Source organism: Ammospiza nelsoni, chromosome 7 (genome assembly GCF_027579445.1).
Source record: "Ammospiza nelsoni isolate bAmmNel1 chromosome 7, bAmmNel1.pri, whole genome shotgun sequence".
In the NCBI taxonomy this organism is placed as follows: Eukaryota; Metazoa; Chordata; class Aves; order Passeriformes; family Passerellidae; genus Ammospiza; species Ammospiza nelsoni.
This window is the reverse complement of record NC_080639.1, coordinates 10,126,214-10,154,151: the sequence shown is the minus strand read 5'-3', so window position 1 is coordinate 10,154,151 and position 27,938 is coordinate 10,126,214. Positions and strand designations below refer to the sequence as shown.

The 27,938-nt window shown below is 41.4% G+C and overlaps 1 protein-coding gene across 5 annotated transcripts in view; it reads right to left on the bottom strand.

The window, feature by feature from the left end:
• MYO1B (myosin IB) overlaps positions 1-27,938 on the bottom strand; it is a 108,319-nt gene that overhangs the window by 70,330 nt on the left and 10,051 nt on the right. For 4 of the 5 annotated variants that reach the window (XM_059475564.1, XM_059475562.1, XM_059475565.1 and 1 more), the window contains 2 exons: positions 22,624-22,764; positions 9,156-9,271 (listed from right to left, as the gene is read on the bottom strand). In XM_059475564.1, the coding sequence (XP_059331547.1) occupies positions 9,156-9,271; positions 22,624-22,758 (251 nt within the window). In that variant the 5' untranslated portion in view covers positions 22,759-22,764. Of the gene's footprint in view, positions 1-9,155; positions 9,272-22,623; positions 22,765-23,193; positions 23,213-27,938 lie in introns of those variants that run through there. The other variant, XM_059475561.1, reaches the window with a different exon arrangement.

Genomic DNA, 27,938 nt, shown 5'->3' with positions numbered 1-27,938 from the left:
AAAGCCTTCTCTTCCTCAGGCTGAACAATCCCAAATCTCTCAGCCTTTCCTCCCAGCAGAGGTGCTCCATCCCTCTGATCACCTGGAGTCTTCCCATCAGGTCCCTGTCCTTGCTGTGCTGGGAGCCCAGAGCTGGATGCAGAGGGTCAGTAGGAGTATTCCCACATCCTCAGAGCTGTTTGTAACCTAAACTGAGCTGCCAATCACCAGATTTGAAATCCAGGCTCTGTAACAAAGGCTAGAGTGCAGCTGCCCACAGGTTTATCAGAGACAACAGTGACAGAACTGCAAATAAAAGTAATTCACTTATCTGGAAAACATCTGAAAGGCAATGTCAACACTATGTAATTACATAGTTATGCTGCTACTCTGCTCAGAGGTGTTACTGAATCCTTTTGGATTTTGCAAATAACTCAAGTTCTCTTAACAATCCAAGTAGTTTGTTAAGAAGTTAAGAAGGCTTACACAACTTAATTTCTGCCTCCCAGCTCTCTTTTCCAAATAAAATCCCTACCATGAACCCCTGGGCAAAGTAGGCACTGGAGCTTATCTGAGCTCCTGAGAGCTTGTTAGCTCAGGTACAAGAATGAGCTAACATGTCTATCTAGTCTGTTAAATGCCATTTGCTCAAGTTTGTGAATGAGATTTGTGGACATATGTCCAAAATTGTATTTCTATGAATGGTCAGAGCAAGAAGTGAAAAGCCTCCTTCAGACTGCTCAAACATGAGGCTCCAATTCAGCCCATGTGGACTATTTCCAGTAACAATTTACTGCATCTACATCCTTGGTTGGAATGCTGATGCTCAAGGAGGATGTCAACTGCACATTTTTGTTCTCATCCTCACTACATCCTCACTAAAAATCATCTTGGAGTAATTAAGACCAGTTGCAGCTTGAACTCCACAAGGTTTAGCAACTAAAAATCATTTCTGCAGTATGTAAAATGGAAACTGTATGGAAGAAAAATGCAGATTTAAACTAATTCACTGAAATGACCACAATTACACTGTCTTTGTAGTTCAGACCTTTGTTTGTAAACCCGAGTCCCAGCTCTCTTATCTATTCAAAACATAAGTACAAGATTATTCAGTGTGCTAGACTGTAAATATTAAGACTGTATTTCCTGATTCCTAACATGAAAAAGTTTATCCTTAATAACCCAAACTACATTTTATCCAGAGCTGAATAAAAGTCTTTTGCATAATGCTGCTGGTGAAAAGAGATTGAATGGGCAACGATCTGCTGTTAACAGTGGTACAATATCTGAAATTTTACTAGTGTTTCTTTAAGGCTTTAAACATCAACCTTGTTGATGTTGTATCGAAAATCACAACAAAGGCTCCTAGCAGAGCAGATGGGCATTTTCTAGTGGGCTCTAAATTGCTTAAAGGAAAGAAAAAAAAGAAGAAAAAAAGACAACCATTAAACACAATGAGACACTTCCAATGAAAGAACAACAGCTGTTCTTACTTGCACTCTGAAATCCCAGATCTTAAAGAGAGTAGCAGGCTGCCAGTGCAGGAAAGGCATAATGAAAATTCTTGTCCATGTATACACAGTGCATAAAATGGGATTTGTCTCCTTTTTGACAGGGTCTCTACCTGTCCTCACTTTTCAGACTGCATTTAAGAAAGGAAACACAGTAGTTTTCTCCTTTTTTAAGTATAACTCATTATTTTCACTGTGCAAAAAGTCCCAACATTCTAATGAAAGGAAAAATGAAGCTATTGAACATTCTACTTCATGTGACAATGTGAATTCGTTTCAAAAAAATCTTGGTATTTTATGTCCCAAAAATATCAATGGCATAATATAAATTCTAGACAGAAAAATCCAGTTCCAGGAAAATGAGAGAAATGGGATCTGGCAAAAAAGTTACCATTAGTTTAGTCTGCTGAAGCATTTACACACATCCCCAGCTTATATTCAGGCACTTTTTTTTTTTTGCCTTTTTTCTTAATTATCTTTGGTCTAATAATCTAGCTGAGTTCCAAACTCTTCTGTGCTTACAAATAAACATAGACTATTACAGATACACTCACATGCAAGGGAAAAAAAAAATTAAGAGGGAGAGATTGCCACAGATAACCAAAAACATTTGACTCTCCATCCCCAACATGACTGAAGTCAAATGTGAAGTATGTTGTGTACAGGGGTATGAGTAAATATTTGAAAACAGTTCTGAAAACAAAGTTATTTTGTTGGGGCTCTAAGCCAGCAGTTAATTCATGAGGGATGCTCCGAGATTATTTTCCTTTGTACACCATGACAACAACTATAGAGCTACAGAAGCATCTGGAACAGATCTCAAGTTAAGTGTTTTCCTTGAACACTCACAGTGTTCTAAAGGTACCCAAATTGTTGCATTCCTCTTCCTCAAGGAGCCCACGTGAGGGCTGGCTGGGAGCACACACAGCTCTCCAAAGGAGACACTGATGGACGAGCAGGCTCTCCTGGAGCCAGGTGGGTCCTGCCCAGAGAGGGGCCTCTGGCAGTGGCACTCAGGAGCTGTGAGTGACAGCACTGCCAGCTGCTGTGGCTGGGGACACTCAGAGGGTTTGTGTGCCAGCAGAACTGGTGCTTCTGAATGCTTTTGTCACGGCAGAATACACTGCTGCAGCTTCTGGGAGATGAGGGAGGGTGGGACCACAGGCAGCCAGCACTCTCCATCTTCTGGGGTATTTTGGGAGGCAGTTTTGCCTTGATGCTTTTTATAGCCCCTGAGGCCTCTATATATACTCCTTCCTAGGCTGGGAAGTGTTTAAATGCCACAAGAGCACAGAAATCCAGCCTGGCTCCACACAGGCTGTGTGCAAGGAGCCCTGTCAGCCCCAGCCCACCTGCACAGAGCTCTGCTGCTCCATGGCATTGTCTGTTCCCATCCTGGACATCCCATGGCCTGGACACCAACAGCACAATGACAGCACCAGGGCCATGCAAAAAAGAATTTAAAGGGCCTTTTCATTTCTTAATTTAGACTGAGCTACTTGGAGGGCCAACAGAAAGACTCGTTCCACCAAACTTTGGAATCCAGTCTAAATGTCACTCCAGAATATTCTGAAAATTGAAATAGAGCACAATATTCATATATACACTGCTTTTTTAGGCTGTTTATACTCCTTGGGTGTTGGGTGCATTTCTGGAGCTGCCTTACAACCGCACATCCTGCCATAAATCAGTTCCTGTATTATTCTCCATTATTTTAGAAAATTTCATGCAATCTAAAACCAGCAGCAAACAAGCAAATACTGTTCTTGTCAATAAGACTGTATGCAAGTCTGAAGCATGGGGTGAGATGGCTGCAATATGTGCTATCCAAACCCACTAAAACAGCCCTGCTCAAATTTCAGGAAAAGCTAAATTAGTTGTTGCATGTGGAAGAAACCCTGCTTTATACCCTGAGCCTCCAAACTGGCAAAATGCCTCCTCAGAGCTCATTCACTTCAGTATGGCCACATCACAACTGCCTTCCTCAAAACCCTTGTTTCCTCAGAAGGACTTCTGAGGTCTCCAGCCAAGTGTAAAATGTAGGAAACTGCATGCCATGACTGGTGTGAGAGAACATTGCAATAGAAGAGGCTCTTCTCAGGCATGAAGTCCTTCTGGCTCTTGAAGCACATCTGATGTTTCATCATCCCCCTTTCACCTCTATGCTTGAGGGACTTACATTCATGGGCTCACCACATCCAGCTCTGCCTCCCTACAGAGGTTAAGAGAATAATAAGTCTCACCCCTACCAAAAAAAGACTTCAAGGTTCTCTGTACACTCCACCCCCTCTTCTTCTTTCAATTCCCTCCAAGCATGGGTTTAACAATTAGGTACTCACAGTCCTCTCTAAGTGCTATTTATGATTTCCACCAGTCACAGATGTTCCCTCCCTGCCCAGTGGTCAATTATGGCAGCTAACCTCTGAAGTGAGCAGCTTCCCTCAGCCATACATCTCTTCTGAGAGCAGAACTGTGCTGATGAACAAGTCCAAAGACCGAGTCTCTGGAGAAGTCAGGAATTATTAGGAATAAGAACAAAATGTCTGTAAAATCGGATACTGTAAGGTGAGGAAAACCACAGTGGGGTGGTTAGAAAAGAAGGAAAAAAAAGAAAAAGAAAGAAAATTAAGATTAGGAAAGTACAAACTGAAACGGAAATGTTAAAATAAACACTGGGGCAATGAAGGACACTTAACTATGTCACAGCCTCCCATCCCACCACCAACTTCTTCAAGACAGCTACTATGCATCTTACCACTCTGCTACCTATGGGTAAAAACCTACTTTTACATACAGGTTAAAACTATCCTTCATGGCTGAAGCTTTATCACACCCTCTAGACAAAAATATTTGCTTTACATCATAGAAGAAAAAGAGTCTTTTTCTGAAGTCTTGGTGTTCCTGAAGACATCCGATCCTTTAACACTAGCAAAAAAAAAAAAAAAACAACCAAAAAACCAAAAAAACCCAAGCCCTAGAAGCAAAAATCTAACTTCTATATTCAGCATTTACATCAGCTCAAAAGCTGAAAAGCGAACAGCAAATTGTATCCATTGTCAGAGTAACTGCAGATATCCACAGGATAATGATTAATCCCAATAATTATCTACATGACAATAATATAAATGAGAAACATAAAAACATTCCTCATTATTGCATTTTATCAGGTATCACATTGGTGTATTTGGGCTTGTATCCCATATAAAAGCAAGCAGGTTTTCTAGAGTTGCCTGCATAAATTTAAGTCTTAATTTGAAAGCTTTACATGCAAAACAATTCAGAAAACTTCAGAAATGTTGATTTAAAGGAATCAATAATAAGTAAATAAAATATACTGCAAATTGCCTACATTGAATTCAGTAAGGGTCTGATAAAAGCCACCTCCAGATTTCTAATGTCACTCTAAACACTTCAGTGCACAGCCTAAAAAAATGCAGAGTGACTGAACTCTTATTTGAATGCAGCTGGCCATTAGCAATACAGCTGCCACTTTTACTTCGTCCCTCAACTTAAAATAATCTGTATTTTTTTCAGAGCATGCAGGTAGGGCTCCTCAGACCATAAAGGGGAGCCAAAAGCCACGTGCCACCTTCCCTGCCAGGGACAGAGAGCTGCCAGTAGCCAGGAGACAAGGTTAAAACAGAAAATTCAAGAAAGCACCCACCCTCCAACCCCTTACTGCCAATCTGTTATTGTTACAGAAGTGATACAGCATGGTGGTTACAAATATGTGGGATGATAATCTATTTGATTTCCCATTGCATTCACTTCAAAGATGCCAGCAGCTGCCTTTGTCACCAGGGAAAATCGATGTAAAATACCAGGATAGACAGCTTGGTTTGCTCTCATGACTAGCTCAGCCACAAAGTAAGCAAAGCAGCAATTACATCAACTGAAAGAGTAATTACATCAACTGAGAGAGCAGAACAGAAGTGTAAGAACTGCACAAATCAAGCAGCAAACTGTTTGAACACTGAAATGTCATACTCTGCCCTGCCAAGTCAGAGACAAGTTTGATCCTGCCTTGCAGATAGAGACAAAACCAGCAAGATTAACAACATTAAAACAAAAACAACAAGCCAGCAATTAAAAAGCTTGGTAAACTTCCTATTATACACCTATGCAAATAGCCACAGACTGTGAAAACATAGCATTCCAGGAGACCTAGAAAAATAACACTTCCATTACACGGTGCCACAACAACAGTAGTGCACTCAGGGAGGAATGAACTATTAAAATAAAACCCTCTTGGATCAAATTTTATCAGCTATAACGCTATCCAAAATCACCTGACCAGAAACTTTCTCTGAGCAATTCAGTTTGGCTGCCCATTCAAAGTGTGACTGTGACCCTGCTCTAGTTTCCAGAGATCATTTAAAAAAAAAAAAAAAAATCTACAGAAAAACAAACTTGTCCAAGCCCTGCAATTAAGTGTTAACTGGCGTCACTGAAAGCATCAGTCACTCTCACAGACACTCTTGAGGAAACACAGAACAGAGGAGGAGGTGTTCGCTCCCTCCTCTCTCAGATTAGGGCTAACAAAACACCTGAACAGATTTTTCACCCCCTAAAGTGTATTTCCTCCAGTGATCACACACAGCAGGAAATCCACAGGTATGGATTTGCTTCCTGTCATTATATACTTCTCTTTGTCCTTCTGTTTCCCTGTGCTGGCCAAGCCTGCTCTTTACCTGGGACAGCTGACATTCTCAAGCACACCCTCCTTACCCATCACACTGAGGCACACACAGGTACTTCCAGCCCAGACAGAAGCTCACACAAAACTCCTGGAAAACCAATAAAACATTATTTTGGTTCTCCAGGAGCTTCCACACAGAGCTGTCCCTGTGGAATATCCACGGGAGATTGCTCTAGAGATGCTGACACTTAAATCCTGGGCCTCCCAAACCTGAATGTTCTCTCCAAAACAGCAGACATTGGAGAATTTGAGTTGTTACACCAACAGGAGATGGAAGAGTTCTGGTGCCATATTGACCTGGTTTCTATAGCAATCTCCAACCAAACCACTGCTAGAAATCTTGTTTTAATTAATTGTTTGCATTAGTTGGATGCATTAGTTTCCTTTTAAACAATCAAGAATTTAGCTTTGCTCAGGATCACAATAGAGGCCAAAAGTATTTCCCAGCGGTCTTACCCACAATCAATTCTTCAGAAGAGTCCATGGCTCAACAGAGATTTACACATCAAAGAAAACTAAGTATGCACATTTCCACAAATCAGTGGGGGTTTTTCACCCCCATGGCAGAACAAACACCACAAATTGCAATTTGTCTCGCAGCATCTCCTCATTAAAGTTCCTGAGCAGCTAAAAAAGAACCACCTTGAAGATTGCAAGGCCTCTGAGGAAGTGCAGCCTCCCTAGACACGCCTGAACCCTGCTTTTAGCAGTGACCCACTGCTGCCAGAGCAGCCAACCCTAGAATTAGCTGCAAGCTCCAAGGGTGGGATGATGCCAGCTCCGTCCCCAAGTCTGTCCTGTCCAACAGGTGACAAGCATAGTGAATAGCCCAGGCCTGCTCCAAGCCACCCTGACAGCTCCACTCAGGATCTGTCAACCAAGGACCAGCTCCATGTTTGCAGAGTGGACAACTGGACTGGCACAAATCCTTAGGTACAGCATGAGGGGGATGAAAAGTGGTTTAGGCTTGCCAGAGATGCCATAAGGCAGCCTACATAGCACTTATTTTATACACCTACAGTGCTGCCCAAATATCTCTTGAAGATGGTGAGAATTTTACCAATTTTAGCATGGCCAAAAGAGACTCTCTTGATTCTGCAACTCCCATAAGCATCTAGAGACAGGTGGGAAGGGAAGCAAGGTCACCATGAAGAAATATCATTTTATATTTCTACAGTTTGAAAATTATGTATCAGTAATAGAAACAAAGATTATTTCCTAATCCTTTATTTTTAAAGATATTTTGTCCACTTCTGACACTTAGGTGTCAGAAGACAAAAGTCTCACACAAAAGCAATACAAAGTAAAGAAAATTTGTGAAGAGATCATATCTGTCCAAAACAAATTAGGCCTACACTTTTATTGACTAGGGAATCTATCCAAACTTGCAAGGAAAACCTATTACTATCAAGCAATTGAGACCTCATGACAAAAATTAAAAGTCAATATTTTCTCACTTCAGTCTCTTGCTCTTAAAGGAGACTTCTAGTGTTTGGGCTCCAGAAGTCCTGGTTGTGAGGTGGGAACCTGACCATACAATTATTGTCATTAGTGGTGAATGATGTTTATGAAATACTTTTCTACGAAGTTCAGCCTCTCATAATACACACAAGAATGACTCTTGACCATTTCTGTTCTGAAAAACCATTTCTCAAGAGAGACAGAAAAATGTGGAGATCAATATATTAGTATGTACTTGATTCAAGGTGTAACCAAGTACATACACTGACTTTCAGAATGTCATACAAACTTTAACTCACAGGTTTTATTTTTAAAATACTCCATCATTTGACAGCAAATTTCATGCAGCTGAGCAAAATTAGCAGAGCAGAAAGTTCTTTTAGCAAGAAACTGTGTCAATTTAGCAAGCAATTGGGCTTGCTAAACAAAACAGTGAAGAAAGAAAGGCTGGATTTAGCCAGAGTGCAGAACCAAGAGGTCCAAGAACTACTAGAAGTTTATTTGATCTGATTATTGGGCTGTTTGCATTTCAGACTACACTTCTGGGAGAGTGACAGATGAAGTGTTAAGGCAAAAAAAAAAATCAGTTAACTAAATAACTCGCAGAACACTTTGCACACAATTTTCTTTTAACCAAAAAGTTACCACTGAAGGAAGATGTATAAATGTATGGCCCTGTTTAGACACTTATCTGACCACTGATTGACCCAGTCACTCTCCTGAATCTGTGGCTGAAGGGTCATGTGCAGCCTCACAAACAGCTGGAAACACTTCCCAGTGTCACACTGAGGGGAGGAACCGCAGGCTCCAGCCTCACCTCTAAAACTGGCAAGGTAAAATTATTCCTGCAACATGCAGAGCTTGAAGACCACGTACCTTACTCTCACCCACACCTGCAAACAGCACCTTGTCCTATTATTCATCCTATTTTAGTCTTAAAGTTTGCATTATGCACTTAGGGTGCTCTGGCTGTCCTTTATGAACGGGCTCATGTCCAGCCAGCACAGACCAAGCTTTAATTTTCCTACAGTTACCATTCAGACATATCCAACACGTTTCTGCATTCATCATGAGAGAGTTGGTTTTTTTTTTTCTGCATTGCACAAAGATAAATTAAGAGTTTCAGATATCAAAAGTACCACTATATGATTCAAACATATTTAACACCTCGAGGCTTCCCAAGTAGGCATCTGGACTTTGAAAGAAACAGATTTCCTTGAAAACAGACCGCTTACTTCACAGTGCTGTAATACTGGCTACTGCTAACGGTTAGGGAGGAATGCTCTGAAATGCACATACCAGGGCCTAAGTGCATGAAAGAAAAAGGGAAACTCATTTTAACTTCACTTTAAAATATGGCTGAGCTAATAAAATTTCGTTTTGGGGGAGTGGTGGTGTGATTTTCATTTTGGTTGCTTTAATCAACAGATCTTTTGAGGAGAGAGACAGCTGGTACCATCTGTTCCCAGAGAGAATGAAAACTAAAATTTCTTTGCTGTACTTACATGTGAGGACTGAGTTCATAAAAGTTTCGGTTTCTGTATTCTTCCACTTTCTCTGGAGTATAAATGGGGAGAGATCTGTAGGGGTTTATTGATATTACCACGCTGCCAATGTATGTCTGTTGAAGGAAAAGAGAAAATTATTGTGGGGTTTTCTTTTTGACATACTTTTGCTGCTTACATATTATTTGCCCATTTCATAATTTTGTGGAAACAAGCAAAGAAAAAGGCCTAATTGTAGCAATGAATAAATATGTTCATACTTTCCAAAACACCTTTTAGATACTCTCTCTGTTGGGTCCCAAGTAGCTATTTCTTCATAACTGAAAGCCTCTTATGAACATTTTCTAAAAGAAAGCCCAATCATACTATATTTCTGTGACTAATTCAGCTGGGGGAGGGAAGGGCTGAAGGACACAGATGTTCACGAAGAACTGACTCCATCCGCATGGCAAATGTCACACGAGCTTTGCTGCAGCCCTTGGCCACTCACGCCAAACCCCAAAGGGCAAGGCTGGCACTGGACTGTGCCCCTCTTCCCAAGGAGGAGCCTTATGTCACCTTGTCAAAGCCTCAGGCACAGAAGAAGCCAGAAGGGGAACAGGTTATTGCCTTGGACAGGTTATTGCCATGGACCCTCAGCAGATGTGAAGTGCAATTTTTATTTCCAGATTCTAAATGTACTTCCTATCACCCTTGGGAAGCAAAGGGAGAAATGTGTTGTTTCACTCTGTAGATCCCATGCACTGGTGGGCTCAAGGAAGACCAATTCTGCACACCATGACTCCCATGTCTGCTCATGACACCATTAACCTGAATCCTTAAGCCTACTGTCAGATATCCCACAGCTTTCTGTGCCACCCTCCAGCTCCAAGGGCTGCACTCAAATACACTGAGTGGCAAAAAATGCCAAAACTCCATTCCACCCTGCCTGCAGGTACTGACCAAAGATTAATAAAAACCCCAAGTGTTTGGTATCTCTTTCCACAGCTGTGAAACAAATAAACAACACCTGATGAAACATGGTTTTTCCAGTAACCAGTGCTCCCTGGGAGGTGTATATGCTCTACACAAAGCCACAGGTTCCCATTACTTGGATTACATTTGCAGAACTACAGAAGGGGAAAAAAAAAAAGAGTTTTTTTTTTTTAATGTGCTATGATTCTAAAGGGCTTCTGTGCTGATATCTCAGCACCTGAAAATCAGTATTTGGATTTTCCCCCACAACACTTTTTAGAGAAAATACTGTAATTTGTACTTTGAAATGGAAGGAGAGGCATGAAGAGCCCAAGCTACTGAGCAAGCAAGTTCAGTAGAGCACCCAATTATGGCCAGGGCTGAAATAAGAAATGAAAAATATTAATTGTTGCAACCCTTCCAGATCTAACTTCCACGCCTAAAGCAATTTCCTGCTAAATGCTACTAAATCTGGTCCTAAGCAGAAAGCGAGGAGAGGAATATTTCCCATTTTCCATTGCACAGATACGCACAGGCAAGCTGTGAACTCACATGGCATCTCCTGTCCCAAACTGAGTGGCATAAACCAGACTGCAGTGATAAAACAAGCGGCATGAGGCCTCCAGAGACTCTCAAATCTCATCCTTTACTGTTTCCTATTCCTGGGATGGATCAGAAGCAGCCAAAAAATTAAGAGTTTTGCTCTTTTCAAGCACACACCACAGTGTGTGCTTATGTAAATGTTCTTCAAATAAAGAAAAAATTGTTCTAGTTTTGTGGTCATCCTCCCCCTATGGAGGAAATTATTTTCCAACTGTGTCTAATCTCTTTGGCTGAACAAGATGGAAATGCTAAAATTGCCTTTCTACAGTGTTTACTTTGCTCTCTCTCAATACAAGTGGCCTTGGCAATTTCGAAGTCTACAGATTCCTGGCAAGACTAACAGATGCCCAAGACTAAGAAGCTTTCTAGTCTTCCCAAATGCACAGATAGCCCAATTAGGACTCTTTTCTGATAAAACAATAATAAATTGTTTCCTCTTAAATCTTAGGAATTTGTGAGCTCAGCCTGTTGTTAAACCAGTGCTGTAAAGTATCAGAAAAGAGATGAAGGCCAAATCTCAAACATTATATTTTGAAACATGAATTCTTTGGAACACAAAGGCTTGTCCCTATTCTGCTATCATAATAGCATACAATTTGATTGCTAAGTTCCTTGAAGCACCCTGGGACTTTAAGATAAAGAAAGATTACTGAAAGTGAAAGCCTTGATTTTTAATTTTGAACACAGGCATTTAAATGAGATTTATTTAGAACCATGTCTTCGTAGCTAAGTGCTGCTTAGACAATGTATTTTGGGAATTCAAGTCTGCTCTTTGCTGCCAGATATGAACAAATACGGGCCATTTCCTAAAATACTAATATTTCAAAAGGTCAAATGGCTATATTGAAACAAAGACATACTCCAATCCATTTTAAACACCAAGCCAAAGCGTGCCAAGAAGTCATTGGGTTTGTTGCAAAGCTGCTTACAAGAACTAATACATTTCCTCTTCTGAAAATGCCAATCTCTCAAAGCTGATGCCTAATAGCTACTTGCTCCTGGTGGTCTGTGAGATTGCACATAACAGGGATAAGCAGATCCGGAAAATAGCTTTCCCACATAACATCTGTCTTCCCACCAGAGCTCTATTATAAACAAACAAAATAAATGGCTTAAATCCTCCAGCGAGCGACAAGCACAGGAACATTCCAGTGCTGAAAGCAGAACGCCCAAGAGTAGTGGGAGACCATACCACAGCACCCCAGGGACAAAAGAGATTCTTGAATTTCCCTGCTTAAGGTCAAAAATGAAAAAAGAGTGGCCTCATGATGATGGATGCACAGAATACAGCCAGGAGATTTGATTTCTTTCTTGGTTTGACATGGTCTCCTTATGGAGGTTTGGATGAGATCTGCTGCCTCCTGGAGTTTTGCTAACTAGATTCCTGATAATACTCCTTCCTCACAATTTCTACATTATTGAAACTCACAGAGATGGATTCTGTGAGTTTTTGCTCAGAACACAAAGCAAAAGGACCCTCACTCAATCATTTCTCAGTGCATCTCTCATGTGGCACAGCAACACTGCTTCAGAACAGAGCATTCAAATTCTGTCAATTCAAATTTCTGTCAGCTTAAAGGACAACACACTCTGCATTCTCCACCAAAACAACACATACAACTCATTCCTCTTCAGATAAGGGGTTAACACCTCAAGCAGGAAGAAAATTCCAAACTCCAATTCAACTGGAAAAGCTGCTAATGTTTGTTACACATCACTTCTAAATACTGGTCCAGATGCAATGACCACGACTCTTTGATGTCCCACTTTCTCCCCCTAGGTCTGGAAGCCAATGTAACCACTTGGGGGAAGATATCAGTGCTACTCCAAGTTTACAGGGACCATGCAAGGCCTTCTGAGCCTTCCTCACCCAAGCAGAGTGGCTTAAGAAAAAGCCTCAAACAGCAAGATGATAACAAGGCTCTTGCTGCTTGTGAGAAATGCACAGGCAGCAGCCTCTTCCCAGTCAAAGGTTAGGGAAAGTTATTGCTATAAACTGGACATTTCCAGCTGAGAAGCTGCAGAAACCTTTCAGTGAGCCCAGTGAAAGGTCCCCAAACACCTCTGCTGCCAGGGTCACAGTGAAATCTGATACACAGGATAGAGACAGTGCAGGCCAGCCCAAGAAGGGCATCCTTTGGAAGAGCGCTAGTACAACTAACAGAATATTTCACACCCTGGGACACAGTATATTAATAAAGCTGTTTTTCCTCCTGTCAAAGTTAGACTTGCAGAGCCCCAAGGGCCAGAAGAGAGGAGATTGCATCTGCAGAAGCCAGGGAACACTGCTGACACCAGTTCAGGCAGCAGCACAGAAGTTATCCAACTGGGGCTGCTGTAAAAGCCCTCTCTGTATCCTTAAAAGCTTTTCTGGATCTGTGGCAATCTCTGCAAAGCAACCTTCTGCAGAGGTTAAAATCATTCAACATCTACTCGGATTTGCGGCAAGCCTTTTGGAATTGTAGCCTACATCCCTTTTGTCAGCTCTGCTAAAATCAAACCCACTGCTTCTTACCTCTTGTAGCCTGTAGCAGCCCAGAGAAATTGCTGCTGCACACAAGTCAGTCCTGCTGTAAAATGCCCCAAGTGCAAATGTACCTGGCAATTGCACTAATTCCCAGGGGGCACCAAGGTTTCTCTCTATTTATTTAATTTGTTAAACTTTGGAGCACAGAAATAGAAAGCAAAGAAATTTTAGTAAAATAAGATTGCTAGCTTGGATTCTTCCATTTATGCAGGCCAATTTTAAAACTCCAGATATACATAATACACATTCCTTTAGTAATGGCTGTGCTTAAATAATCATTTGGTTCCTAGATCTTTGAAGAGTTTCAGATCATGCCTCCAAAACGATTCATTGAAATGGGAGACAAAGTAGATCAAAGAAAAGTGTGACTAGGTTTTATTAGAATTAATCCAAAACCAAGGCTTGCCCAGCACTGTTTTCATTGGGGTGGAGGAGAGCTGTGTTTTGGTTTTCAGGTGGTTTTTTTTTTTTTATGTGACACATGAAAAATATCTTTCTAACATAATACCCATATTCCTTTGTATTTGCCTGACCTACTGCAGTTGTGGATCTTGCCAACTCATAAGCATGTGTGCCACTGCATGTTCAGAACAGCTGAGGCCAAGGAGATGGCAGAGGAAGCCTGTACTTACATGTTCTAAGTGTTTTCAGCTGCCTCAATCTCAAACAGAGCCAGGCAAATTTAAAACTACAACTTTACTCTATAACGAAGTTTCCCATTTTAACAAGCATTACCAGATAGATCAGTACTGTATTAAAATATCACCTATTATTTGAACAATCATGCTGTGAGCTCAAATTTGTTTTACATTGTTCTTGGCCATAACAAAATAATAGCTAAATGCACTTTGCCTCTGGTCCACTGTGTTTTTTCAGGTTGGAAGCACAAAGTTGCAAGAGTTGATGTTTGAAAAGAGTAAGGAAGAGAGCAACATCAAGACTAAAAGCAAAAGAACCTGAGCCCATTGCTGTTTCTGGGGCTTTGATTTACTCCATTCCTGTGTATGGCAATGGAGATGTTTGTACTGCTTGGTGGAGAGGGATGGGCAGGGTACTTGAAAAAGACAAACAAACAAACAGACGTGGATTTCATCCTGTAACACTCCAGGGTTTGCCGGCACCGTTCCACAGCAGCACACACAAAATAAACCCCACCTGTGATCCAAGCTGAGCAGCTGCACTTCAGGTTGAGGCCATCCTGGGCCAACACTGCTTGTGCTTCAGTGAGCTGGGAGCTTGAGCAGAGAAATATATCACTGGATACATCACTGGACTGCTGAACAAACACAGACTACTCTCCATCATGATGAAAACCCTCTTGCTCAAGCCCACCTTCCCAGAAACAGCATTTTAGTCCCAGAAATACAGTGGACAAAGTCTGTATGTTGTAATAGGAAAAAAACCCCAGTCCTGGTAAACTATTCTATGTGCTTAATGCAGTTATTAACCAGGACAAGCAGCCTTGTAAGACCTGCATGGGACAGTAAAGGCTGTTAAAAAACATACCCAGAGGAGCAGTGGATGAGGTCCTGAAGGGAAGAGAAGGGAAAAACAATCAAGGAAAATAAGAAAGTGAGGAGACAAAATAACAGTCCTGTACAAAGTACATTAATGGCTGATATAATGACTCAAGAAAGAAAGCTCAAAGAGGTCACACAAAGGCAGAAGCCTACATTTGCATCCCAGAGCAAATAACGACAACACAGGTAACCTAAGCCAAAGAGGATAACCACACTACTAAAATGTTCTTCAATATGGGCTTGATCCTGCAAGCCACTGTGCAAGCAGCAGCAGCCTGGACAAGCTGTGGGCAGCCAGCAGTGGCCAGGACCAAGCCCTTAAGTGCACTGCAAGCTGTTTGAGATCCAAGCCCTGGAGTAAGAGCAGCTCATGTGCCAGAAGACACCCACACTGCAAGTCGGAGCGGGTACGCGGAGTGGATGCGCGAGCGCAGATGATGGGGTTTCACTGCTGAGCTTCTTGAGGGCACAGAAATCTCTGCCCTGCTCAGTGAGCATTGCTGCTAACCTCAATATCATCATGACAGACTCCAGTGCTGTTGTTAATGAAGCAGGCTAATCCTCTTTGCTCGTCTCCTCTCTGGCTACACGGGAATGATTTATACAAACAAGAAGAGTCCATACACAGGATACAAACACAGGCAAAACCTGAAAATAAGCAATGAAGAAGTCAACTCAAAGGTGACATGAGGAATTTTCAAGACAGTGTTTAAGCACCCCCAAACATCAGTGCTTGCCCACTTTTCAAAAGAGAAAGACTTGTTTTCACAAGCAAACAGTAGCTGGAGATTGGATATGTCTGTGCCAAGAAACCACTGGTGAAAACATTAGTGAGAGCACTCATTCCAAAATGTTCCATTATTTCTGTATGAATGAAAGGTGGGGGGAGAGAAGGGGAACTTTCTGCCCTGTTGCAGCCAAGGCTATCCTATGCTCTTCAGGGTGAAAGCCATGTTTTTACAGCCCTTGGACATTTTTGCTTTTATTTCTTCATTGGTCACTCCTTCATTAATCTTTCAGTGTTTTGGTTCCATATAACATGCACTGAAACCATCAATAAATGCCCTAGATGTCATCATCACCTTAGGGAAGAAACACACAATATTTTGAGGCAAAGCTAACACTGTAACTGGAGGCATTTCCTACACTTTCTCCTCTCTTTTTTTCAAAGTATCACATCAGAGGCAAAGAAGAAGGAATGTGTAGGGGAGGAGAAGACCCCTACACACAGCCCACCAAATGCATTCAGTTTTCTCTGATCCTTATGACTGTTTTCTTACTCCCTCATGCAAATGCTGCATGGAGCCCTCCAAGCAGTGCCTCAAACACGAGGCTCTGCATCGTGGGAGCTGTACAAAAAAGAAGGGAAACAAAGCACTGCCTTGAGATAAATAACTCTCCTCCCACAAAGCCCTTCAAGGTAAAAAGCAGCCAACCTGCTGCGAAAATCTTTACTCCCGACTCTGGGCAAGTTATAAAGTTTGTTTTGCTGCAGCAGGCTGATGTGAAGGGCCAGAGGACCCGCAGGATTTTTATCTAGATAACAAAGCAAGGCAAGATTTGCAGGGAGGCAGAATACTTCTTCAGCCACAAGCTATCACAGAAAAGATGTGCCTTGGGCACAGAAGCCTTTCTTCACATCTGAAGAAGCAGCAGGCTTCAAGGTCCTAGCCTGTGGCAGCTGCAACAATATTATTACTACAACTCAGTAGCTTCCCTCAAAGGGCAAAACTGTTGAGGCACTGATGGGAAAATTGCTCAAATTGACACAGGCATTCCCCAAGGGAGGAAGAGAAGGAGATGCGAGGAAGCTCAGGTCCCCTGGGCTCCCATCACAGGCAGATGGATGGCTGCTCTGATCCAGCTCTCAAACCACCCTGCCTTCAAGAAGCTGGATGGCCACCACACCTGCCACTGCTCAAACTCCCAAAGGGAGACCAGCAGCCCAGGATGGACTTGCTGGATGAACACAAGTAAACACATGAAAGGACAAGAGAGCAGGGTCAGATCTGGCAGGGGGAAAGACTCTCAGGGGTGTTGCTGCAGGAGCAGCAAAGCACAGTCCTGCCACCAGCCAGCACACACGCAGCTATGACGTACCCAAAATCCACAGGGGACAACGACCCTCATCAAAACCCAACAAAAAACCCCACCTGGCCCCAAGAACAACATTTTAAAGGTGAACATGATCATGCTGGCATCAGCACAATGAAACTGAGAATAAAATTGAACTTCAACAGTCACTGAGTTACTACTACCACAGAGACCTTCCCAGCAAGCTGCATTTGTGTTTCCCAGCCTCACAAGACTCTTCTTTACGGGATCAATGGAATGGCTACACAAGGCTGATGCAGACCAGGACAACTGGTCTCATTCACATAAATGTGTTCCCTACCCTGTTCTTGCAAATGTAGCATCTGGAATACCAGGTACGAGTGCAGCAGGAACAAAGCCACTGTGCTTGATAGCAATTCAGTGAAGTCCTAAATAATCTAAGGTAGCTGAAAATGGGATGAATCAATAGTACAGACAAACACACTGGAAAGTCAAAACCAAAAAGGCTAACCCTAAAATATTAAAGCAATTAAGATCAACAGGAAGGAGCTCAGTCTATGAACAAGCACATGTCAACAGCCATGCCAGCAGAAGGCAGCCGCAAGGATGGTACCTCAAACAGATAAAACAGAGTTATTACCCTGGAATGCCAAATATTTAATGTTTCAGTGATAAAACAACAAATGTTCAGTAACATAAGACTGCTGCTGCCCAAAGCAGCCCACAAACTCCACGCACCAGAAAATACAAATTAAACGCTGACATCAGAGAAAGATTCTGTTTTGTTGTAAGAACAAAAAGCAAACAAACATTTTCTTGTAAGGAACAAAATGTTGACCTCTGCAAATTTGGGAAGACTTCAAGAAACAACATAACTGTGGGGAAAAATGTGCAGGGCAGCAGAATAAAGCCATATCTGACCTCTAAAGGCTGACTCCTGTGAGCCTACGCAGCTCCACTCCCCTCCAGACTCCTCACACCTCCCTTGACACTTCCACGTGTCTCACAAAGCAACAAACCCAGCATAGAAATAAGTTTCAGACCAATACAAATACTACATTTTACCCAAAATCTCTACCATTCATGAGTCACTGTAAATGCATATATAGACAGATATAGCCCCCTCCCCATTTGTCAGCATCCCAAACTGCAAAGGAAAAATAATTGCTGAATTGGATTGGGCGAGCATATTTCAGCCAACTTAGAGAAAAAAAAACAAACCTTAAGAGAGGGAGTTCAACAGAACAAGTCAAAAATTCCTCAATCACACACCAACTGAATTTTATGAATGTATTTAAAGTTTTCCATGCGGTCTGCAGGTCACACATTTTAACCACACAAACTGCTCCCTGAAACCTTCAAATAATCAACATTGTGGGATTCTTTCCTACTTGCTAATGCATTGCCCATGAGCCACATTTTACTTCGTAAAGTTAACGAAAGACTCCCACGGGCTTTTGTTACCAACAGTTACAGAAAAGAGCTTTTGTGGAACAGCAATGCAAATTTTATCAATGTAAAGTTTAAGAGTTGCAAAAACAATATAATAAACAATTACAGCTTTCTAATGAGATTTTTCTTGGTCAGACATACCTCAGACATTTCCAGACATGACTAAACTCTAAGATTCCCATTTCCAATTAACACATGCGTGTTACCCAACAAACCCTCCCCCTCCCAAAGCCACTCAGCATGAGATTACTGCAGAATCTGATGGTCTTTAGTAGAATATTTGGCCTAACTCCAGCTCCACCAGCCTTCATGCTTATTTTTATAGGCACAGCCTCCAGCTTTGTGCTCTAGTATGTAACACAACACCCAAGTCTATTAAACTTTCCATCAAATACACATAAAATTGAACAACAGGTAATCAGGCCACAGTCTGCTCCCTCACTCTAAGGAGGGAGCTCATTGCCATGTTTGCACCATGGCATGAAACTTTGCCAATGTCCTTGAAGGGCTTACAGTGCCTGAGATGATACAAAAGGGCCATCAGAGCTAAATGCTAAATGCTTCTGCAAAGGGAGCTCTGGTGGAGATATCTAGAGTTTCAAAAGGGAAAATGGAGCTGGCACTAGGATCTCCAACATCAAACATTCAGCATTGAACATAAAAACTGTTAAAGAGACTAGAAAAGGCAAAAAATTTTCTAGTGGAATGAGCCCAATTATCTTGTCATCCTTGGCTATGGGGAGGGGAGAGGTTTGGCATTGTTCACTGATGGCTCGATCTGAGTCTCACGTTTCATAGAATCACAGAAGAGTTTGGGCTGGAAGGAATATTTAAAGGTCTGTAGTCCAGTCAATCCCCTCTGCAATGAGCAGGGACATCTCCAACTAGATCAGGTTGCTCAGAATCCATCTCCATGGTGATCTTGAATGTTTCCAGGGATGAGGCAACTACCACCTCTCCGGACAGCCCATTACAGTGCTTTACTATCCACACCATAAAGAAAATGTCTGGCTTATTATCTAGTCTAAATCTACCCTCTGAGTTTAAAACCAATATTCCTCATCCTGTCACAGCAGGCTTTACTAAAAAATCTTGTGCCCATCTTTCCTCTGAGTTTAAAACCAATATTCCTCATCCTGTCACAGCAGGCTTTACTAAAAAATCTTGTGCCCATCTTTCTCTAAGTCTCCTTAGTGAGTTTACCTACCAAGACTGGCTAACACCATCATGCAGCACCTGGCCAGCCTCACAGCATCTTCAAAGCTATCCATGTTACAGGTCTCATTCCTCACAACAAACCCTTCTGAAGGTTACAACTGCAACTCCCCTTAAAAACTGACATGTGTAGCACAGACAGAGCCTTCAGTCTGCAGGAAACAGCTTAGAAAACCATGTTGGGTAAGCCTGGTTTGCTGCAGCTTGACTTTGTTCTTTAAACTTGAGCACAACTTCTGGCAATGCCTGCAGTGGAATACTGACACGAGGGCTGAACTTGAGCCCACAGCTCAGCCATTAAAGGACAAATCCATTCCTACTGCCCTCTGAAAGGATCCTGAGGGGTCAATTTCTCTGTGCAGCTTGTTGGAGCAGCAGAAATCTGCAGTCTTGGTTAAGCACCAGCAGCAGACCTTCAGTAGAGCAATTTGGTTTCCCCTGGATGCAAATTACAGATTTTACATGGTAAAACAAGCCCTACTTGCAGGTGTAACAGAGGCTCCATTGTGCCCATCAGAGTCTAAAACCAGAAATGCAAAGTGTAGTTGCCATGAGTGGCAGCAGCAAGAAGATAGAGAAGAGTTTGTACTTGAAAACTAATGTGGTTGTTACAGTGAGCACCATTCCAACTGTTACTGTTTTACAAATTTTCTAAAATATGCACAAAATTTGCAAGGAGGCAAAACCCAGCAGATATGGAGAGGAGACAATATTCCTCAAGTGATTTGGTAAATAAAACCATCCAGCATCACAAGCCAAGTAACTTGCATACTTGGTAGCAGCATGTGGCACAGGCATGAACATCTCTTTTTTCCACCATTGTATGTAGTGAATGTTTTAATATTTGCAAAGATCATTTGGCCTTGATATTCTAGATTCACACACAGAGCTTGTAAGACCTTGAAAAAACAGACTTTCCCACCTGCAAGCCAAAGGATCCTACATTGCTAGGGAAAAGTGGCACCTGCTATCACCTACCAAAGGACATAATACAGATAATTAAATTGCACATCAGTGCCAGGTGCAGCAGAATCAGAAACTGGGGGAAATACATAATTCAATGTCACCATCTCAAAGAAATGTGTGTTTGAACACACATTGTCAACTAGCTCATAACAGCAGATAACAACAAAATAGAAAACCCATTTGCTATTAAAACATTCAGTTTCTTTCAAGAAAAAAAACTATCTAGTCTGAAATAAGCAGAAACATGTAATTAAATGCAATCCATAGCAGCTGACAGGAAAATCCATAGCAGTTGACTGGAAAAAAAAAAGAAACCAAAACCCTCCTTGGGAAATCCACTTGCATAAGTTTTATAGCAATCCTTCGTAAGAAACTGCACAGTCCAGGGTGCCCTCACAAAACAGGTTTGCATCTTTAATGCTTTAAATAAAACTTTCAAATATGACCCAAAGATTGGGCTGGGTGCTGCTGCCTCCTTTAATCTCCAGGCAAACAGCTCTTTCCTTTTCTTTTCCTTCATTTTTTCTTGAGTTGAATGGAATGGGATGATTCAGAATCACCCACTGTTACTGCAGGCACTAGGAATAGAGTATTAACCCTAAAACTGATGTGGAACATATTAAGCATACAAGTCACTGACTGGAAAAAAAAATAACTGAATCCCAGAAGAGACAGCCACTGCAGTTATCAAAAATGAAAGATTTGCCAGAAACAAGATGAAAGAGCAGAAAAGAAAAGTCTGATATCTACTTGTTTGTATGAACATCCAAGGGTTATCCATAGGGCACAGAACACATTTTCAAGGAACAAGGAAAATTCAAGACACAAAGTTTCACAAATGTAACTCTCAAAGGTATAACAGAAATGTAAAAACAAAAAGGTTCATTTTTTTAACCATTGAGGAAAAAATCTCTCCACAAATAAACATCATTTTGGTTTCTTCTTCAACAAGTTTTTCATGGATACTGAGAGTCTTTTCTTAATCTAATTTTATTGTTTAATTTAAATTGTCAGTACAACCTGAAGGAGCAATCAGTGGAGATCATACAATAGCATTTAGGAGTATAGTAATAGGTATATTACCAACCTAATGTGTCCAGAAAAGGGAGCAGGCCTGGTTGAACAAGAAAATTGACAAGAAGGACATGGCAGACAATGAATAGCAGGGGTAGAAAAGCACAGACTATCACTAAGGGATAGAAGAAGCAAACAAAAACAGCAGAAATCCTCCCATACCTTCTTTCCAATCTCCAGTATAATGAAACCATCATGGTTCAAATGCTCAGCAAGAATGAAAAATATAATCACCCCAAAACTTAAAAAGGGGAGGAAGGGTAAATTATAATTAAGTTCAGAACACCTATTTGATTTGAGTAAGCTGCAGACACAATTGCTTGCAGATCACAGATATACTTTGGTTAAATATTTAGGCTCACCAGCAGCCTTGGAAAGTCTCTCCAAACCATTAAGTTCACACACCCTAAGCACAAAAACAGATACAATACCGTGCACATTTTAGCAAAAGTGGAACAAAGAGATGAAGCAGGAAATGAAAGGCTTAACTGGAATCACCATTTGTCTCTTCATTCCCTGCCTTGTGTTTCAACTGCCAGTTCACATGTCTCCTGTGATCATCACTCAGAGATTAATATGCCTGAAGACTTTGATTACTTCCACATATATCCAAGCTCATTGTATTTAGTTTAAAACCCAACCATTGTAATAAACACAACCCTTTTTGCAAATCAAAGATAGCAGGCAATATTTAAGTTACCCTTAGCATATTCTGAGCATGTATTGTTTCTGCTTCAGCCCGCTCTAACATCCTGGAAGTGCCTTCCCTGTAAATGAATTATTTATAACTGCAGTGCCCTCTGACAACAGGAGCATCAAAGTTACTGCCAGCAGCAGTTCTGGAACTGTTCTTTATGAAAATCACAGGTCTCCTATGTCGTGTAATGGAGAAACAGAAAAAGGAAAAATATCCCAGATGGGGAAGATCAAATGCAAAGAATGTAGTACAGGAAAGGCTAAAGCACAAGTAAGGTTTAAAACATCCCTAATACAATAGATAATGTTCAGGCACTCAGTCTGTGTGTATTCTTATAAATAAACACATATCTTAAGAATGACAGTATAGCTCCCCATAGGATGTTATTTTTTAACATATACTCACATAAACTTCATTGTGATCAAAGCGCTTCTTCAGGTTATTGATGAAGGAATCTTCATCAAGTGGCTCTAAAAGAACCATATCTCCCACTCCAATCATGTCATCTAAAAGCGATGTCTTGACCTCCATTTTGGCCATTTTGTCCTGAGAAAAACAAAAAAAGACCAAAAATAAAACAAACAGCAAAGTTTAGCTCAAGGTTACTCTAATTATTCACAGGCATTATCTAGTAACACAACTTCAGGAATAAAAGTTGAAAGAACGCTACATTAAAATTATGTTTCCGAGGAACATTCTCAAGGTCATTGCATCTACCCAGGTAGTCCACATGATTCCAAAATGTAACTTCTAATAGTCAACAAGGCCTTCTGGTCCACTTGACATTAAACATGAAACTACTAGAAACAGGAGTGAAGATTCCAGTGGGCATCAAAACCAGAGTATTTGGATGACTTCAACACCTTATTCAAGTGCATGCAAGTCTGTGTTTTATCAAAAGCTTCATCAGAATCTCCAGAAATTAAATTAGAATTCAAGTTTGTCAATAACTCTGAGTTTCTTTTTCACGCTTACTTGCATTTTTCCTCCTCCATTAATATTGAAATGGAAACCAACTCAGTGAAACCGCTCAGAGACAAAAACCACACTATTTGATCTTAGTTCATGAACCGTGGGTTCTAAAGTAATGCTGGTATTGGCTACATGAAGCTACCAAATTACTTCATTTACTTGTAATTTTGTTGCTGGAGAGAACATTTTCACGGGGCAGCAACAATCCAGCTGATAAGTGGAGACACTGCACGAATATACTCGGAGTGGCAAAGGCCAGAAGCTGGGCTTGAGCAGGGGACCAGGATCAAACAAAACAAAGTAAGCAAGCCTGATAAAGGAAGTCATTTAGACAAAGAAGTCAAGGTCAGGCCAAAACTTGGCACTTATTCGATCCTCCCAGCCTTTTACGCCTCCAATCCAAACGCTGGAGATTAGTGAGCTCCTCAGGAGCTCTGGGCACATAGTTGCTGCTTTCAGCTTCCACGAGGAGACTGGAAAATGGATGGATTCACAGCGGCGGCCACAAACAGGGAGCCAGAGGTGAGAGAACAGCTTTGCTGACCACACAAACCAAGGCCCAGCCACTGCACAGCTACAGCCACACAGAACAGCAGCTCAGCTTCACCAGTCAGCTGTCAGCTACACAATTCTATCAGGCTCTCCTTGGTCCCCCTACCATTGCCTTGCATTTTAATTCTAAATATTTTTTCTTGTTTCCCAAAGTGCCATTGAGCAGCTATTACCTCCTATAACCAGTGCTACCTTGCCACAGTACCTCTCCATGAGATCACTAATTTAAAACAAGCAAAGTCTTTTATCTCTCCCTTCTCCCTGCAGCCACAACTTCACTAGAGGTTATTTGATGTTTTTCATCAGTGAGTGACATTTGAGGGATTTTAGATCAAGACTTAAGTCTTGCTTGATGTTTTTCCAAATTCAACGAAGAGAAGCACAGCTCCACAGGCAGCTAGCAAAGTGATACAAAAAGATCCCCAAAACCTGAACCAAGCCTGGGAATTACTAGAAATTCACATGGAAATGCAAAAACAGTGCTGAACTATGGTAACCAACCAAAGCTGAGTCAACTCTGCTAAACAAACAAAAGAGCATTTATTTTAAACAGAAACACTGGACAAATATTTTTGTAGAGAAAGATACTTTTATTCTTAAAAGTTCACCTCTCTGAATCACCAAAAAAAATTTTAAACATTCGTAGAATCTTTTCAGAGGTATCACTTCAACTTCTGCATCCTATTAAGAAAAATTCTTTAAACTACCAATCTTGTTTCAGCGACCTAATTACTTCCCATACATCGACTAATGCTCAAATAACTTTTGAAGGCTGAAAAAATAAAGCTCTTCTCAAGTATGGAACTTATTAAATAATGGGTTTGTGGCCAAATATATAAAAAAAGCCAACACAAAAACCTAATAAAGGCAATTTAAACCTAAAATTTAAGTTCTAAGTACAATACCTCATTTACCATTGTGAAATTACATACCACCTACCACACTTCATGCATCACTGCTTGGGAATTTCAAGAGCAAGAGCAGCCAAACCCATCAAAAACATCCATTTATTCCCAAATTCAGCACCATGTTTTGCAGAAGAGGTGTAGGAAGACACTATATCTATTTTCATAAGTTGGATCAAAAAGTTGTATACAGATATTGACTTATCAATATATTGGAAAAGTTCCATTTTATGGTCAAAGGTTAATTTTCAGCTTGGTTTTTTCCACAATAATTTACAGCATTCTATGATTAAAATATTTTTCATCAACTTGCAAGCCAGAAAATACTAGAAACCCAAATGATGAGAAAATTAACAGGCTGAAACAACTTATTGAATACTGATTGCTCAAAGCCATTTTCAATAGCCTAGCCTTTGCAAAAATTCATTAAAGATTACCTCCTACACTTATGTATGATTCAAGAGTGTTCTGCCATGGCAGCATTGTTGGCCTTTGCTTTGGTGGAATCCAATCTTAATCCCTGCTCTGGTTTAGCTAACAAAGGAAAATCCAGCCTGTGGGATAATTTGGTTGTCTATCTGAGGTAAAAAGTGGGAGGGGAAAAAGCACTGCTAAGAGAAACCAACAGTGTTTAAACACATATTAATCAATTAAATAGGACTTAATAACTGAAATTATTCTACTAGAAGAATGTAGTAGAAGATCAATATATAGCACTTTCAAAATACCAAATGCTAATTTTAGAACTAGCTTTATAAAAAAATGTCAAAAATCAGTACACTTCACAGAAAAATAATCAAGCCCTTGCAACATTACATGGCTAAACTTCAGAAAAAGCTCAGAAATGCAATCCAAATCCATGTCCAAGTATTTGCCATACACTCAAAGAAGCCTTGCAGCTGTTAATATTTCCCATCAGTGCTGCTGACAGTGTGCTCACCACAGTTTGGGAAGCAGTGGCAAACATAAAAGCAAGTGGCTTCTACTCTTAGATGTATTCACACACCTTTAAAAAGATGAATGCTACTCAAGAACCATTTACAAGAACCAGATCTAAGAGAGGGATGGGACCAGAACCTGCTCCCAGTGCCCGAGACATCAGGAGGATCAGATTCTTCCTTCAACATTCGCTGGTCTCACCCATATCCATTTACCACCTGAGGCTTCTCCCAAACTGACCCTTCTTGTCCCTAAAGGAAAGATCAGCAGCATTCCTAAATATCTCCTTTTTCTGTAGGCAGTTGACAAATCTGTTCTTCCTCCCCTCGGTCTCATATCTAAGCCCTAAATTCAATGGAGTGAGAACATTTGCAACATGTTTCCATTCTCAGAAAAATATTTTAAAAGTCAATTCAGTAATCCTTCACAGTTTGATCTGTTTTATGTTGGACAATATGCTTGGGAGGAGAAGTGCTGGGCAGGCTGTGTCTTTAAACTGCTTTTATCCACACACTCCCACGCCACACAGAGCCTTTTAAAGCACAGACTGTTGTATCCACTGCTTGCAGTGCCTGGGATTGGGATAAAATTTACATTTTCAGCTAAATCTAAAACCATCTTGCCCCTCTTGGCCACAAGGATGGCAAATTAAAAATCACAGCATCCCACAGTCACAGCAACCCTATCATTGGCCATTTTCCGGAAAAAGAGCTAATGACAGCTATAAATAGAAGAGAATGCAGAGAACAGGCAAAACCCCCAAAGCCTTGCAGAATTAAATGCACACATTCTCCAGGGGGGAAATGAAGTAATGCCCTGTTATTGGCATACAGCACCTTATGGAATTGTCCCAGGTTTTCCACATCGCCCTCCAACAGCAGAACAGCAACAATTGTCAGCAGCTTCCTACAGCTGTGCAGCCCTTAGCTCACACTCAGGAGTTTGGTGCACTGGAACTATCACTGCCTGCAGAGGTGGCTTGGCTCCTTTTTTTTTTTCCAGGCATTGCAGCAAGAGGACAATTTCCCTACCATCAAAACCAACACAGATGTACTCACATATGCTTCAAGCTCTGATTATTTAAAAACAAAACCAAACATTAAAACACCACAGGCTTTTGGTTTCACTACAACCAGCTTGCTCCCCTTTTCTCTAACTCTTAACAGGAACAATGCGCAACATCAGTAATTCAATAGTGGAGTTCAAGCTGATTTCATGTTCCAGGCCTGATCCTGAGCCCCTGCCAGGATGTAATTATGCTTGCCCACCCCTTCCCTGTTTTCTCTGTCAGGGAGCAATCAACCCACACAAGGTGGGGACACTGACAGGCCACTGCTGCAAAAAGCAGCCAGGGACACAATGTCATTATTTGAACAAAACAAAACCAAAAGGGGCTGCAACCATCATCTGGTGCTGCTGCTCATGACAAGCTTAAGTACCAATTTAGCAAGAGGCAGGATTTAAATTTATCCTGTTCTGATGCCCCAAAGGTGGAAGTTCATTGGAAACACCCTGTGCTGGTTCACCAGGCAAACTGAGGCAGACTCTGCAGCTGAACTGCTACAATGCCCTTTTCACTCAGAGCTGCATTTCCCTACATCAGCATGTGTGAAAAAGCGTTGATATCATCCAGAGGAAACCCCTGCTTTCCCTCCAGATCCCTACCATCTGCTCTGCCATGAACACCTGCACCCTCCTTCCCAGCTGGGACCGCTCTCAATTGTCGCTCTGACACATCCATGTCCTGTGGAAAAGAGCAGAAAACAGCTCCACGTTGCAGCCCGCTGTTTTTCCTGCAAGAAAATGGACTTGAGGAACGCGACAGACGAATTTCAGTAAGGAATGTTAATGGCTATCACAACATCAGTAAAAGCACTCAAAGAACTAAAAGGCTTCCTCTGACTCTCCATCTTTCCTTTTGGTTTTGCCAGTGTCCGGATAGCTTCTGAATTCTTTCCTTTCTCTGAGTACTACTGCACAAATCAGTGCTTTCCAAACTGGGAAAGTTTATAATTTGGAGCTTTTGAATTAGCTAATGCTTCTCACATCTTACCTACCAAGCAAGAGCTGTTATTTGAAGCCTTGTGCAACCTCTCGTAAATTTCCGTGGGCACCCAACATGACACACGTGTACCGGGTTCCTTGAGCACTTAACAACAACCAGCCCTGGTGAATTACAAAAGTAAAATGCGGCACTACGGGGTGTTTTTGTACCGGGACCGCAGGAATGTTTGCATTCAGCATCAGCTAAATGGGAACAGCCCTTCAGCAACATCAGATTAGGGCAGTTTCGCACCAGTGACTGCAATTTAGATGACAGAAGATCTGACCAGAGAACTCCACAGGAGAAAC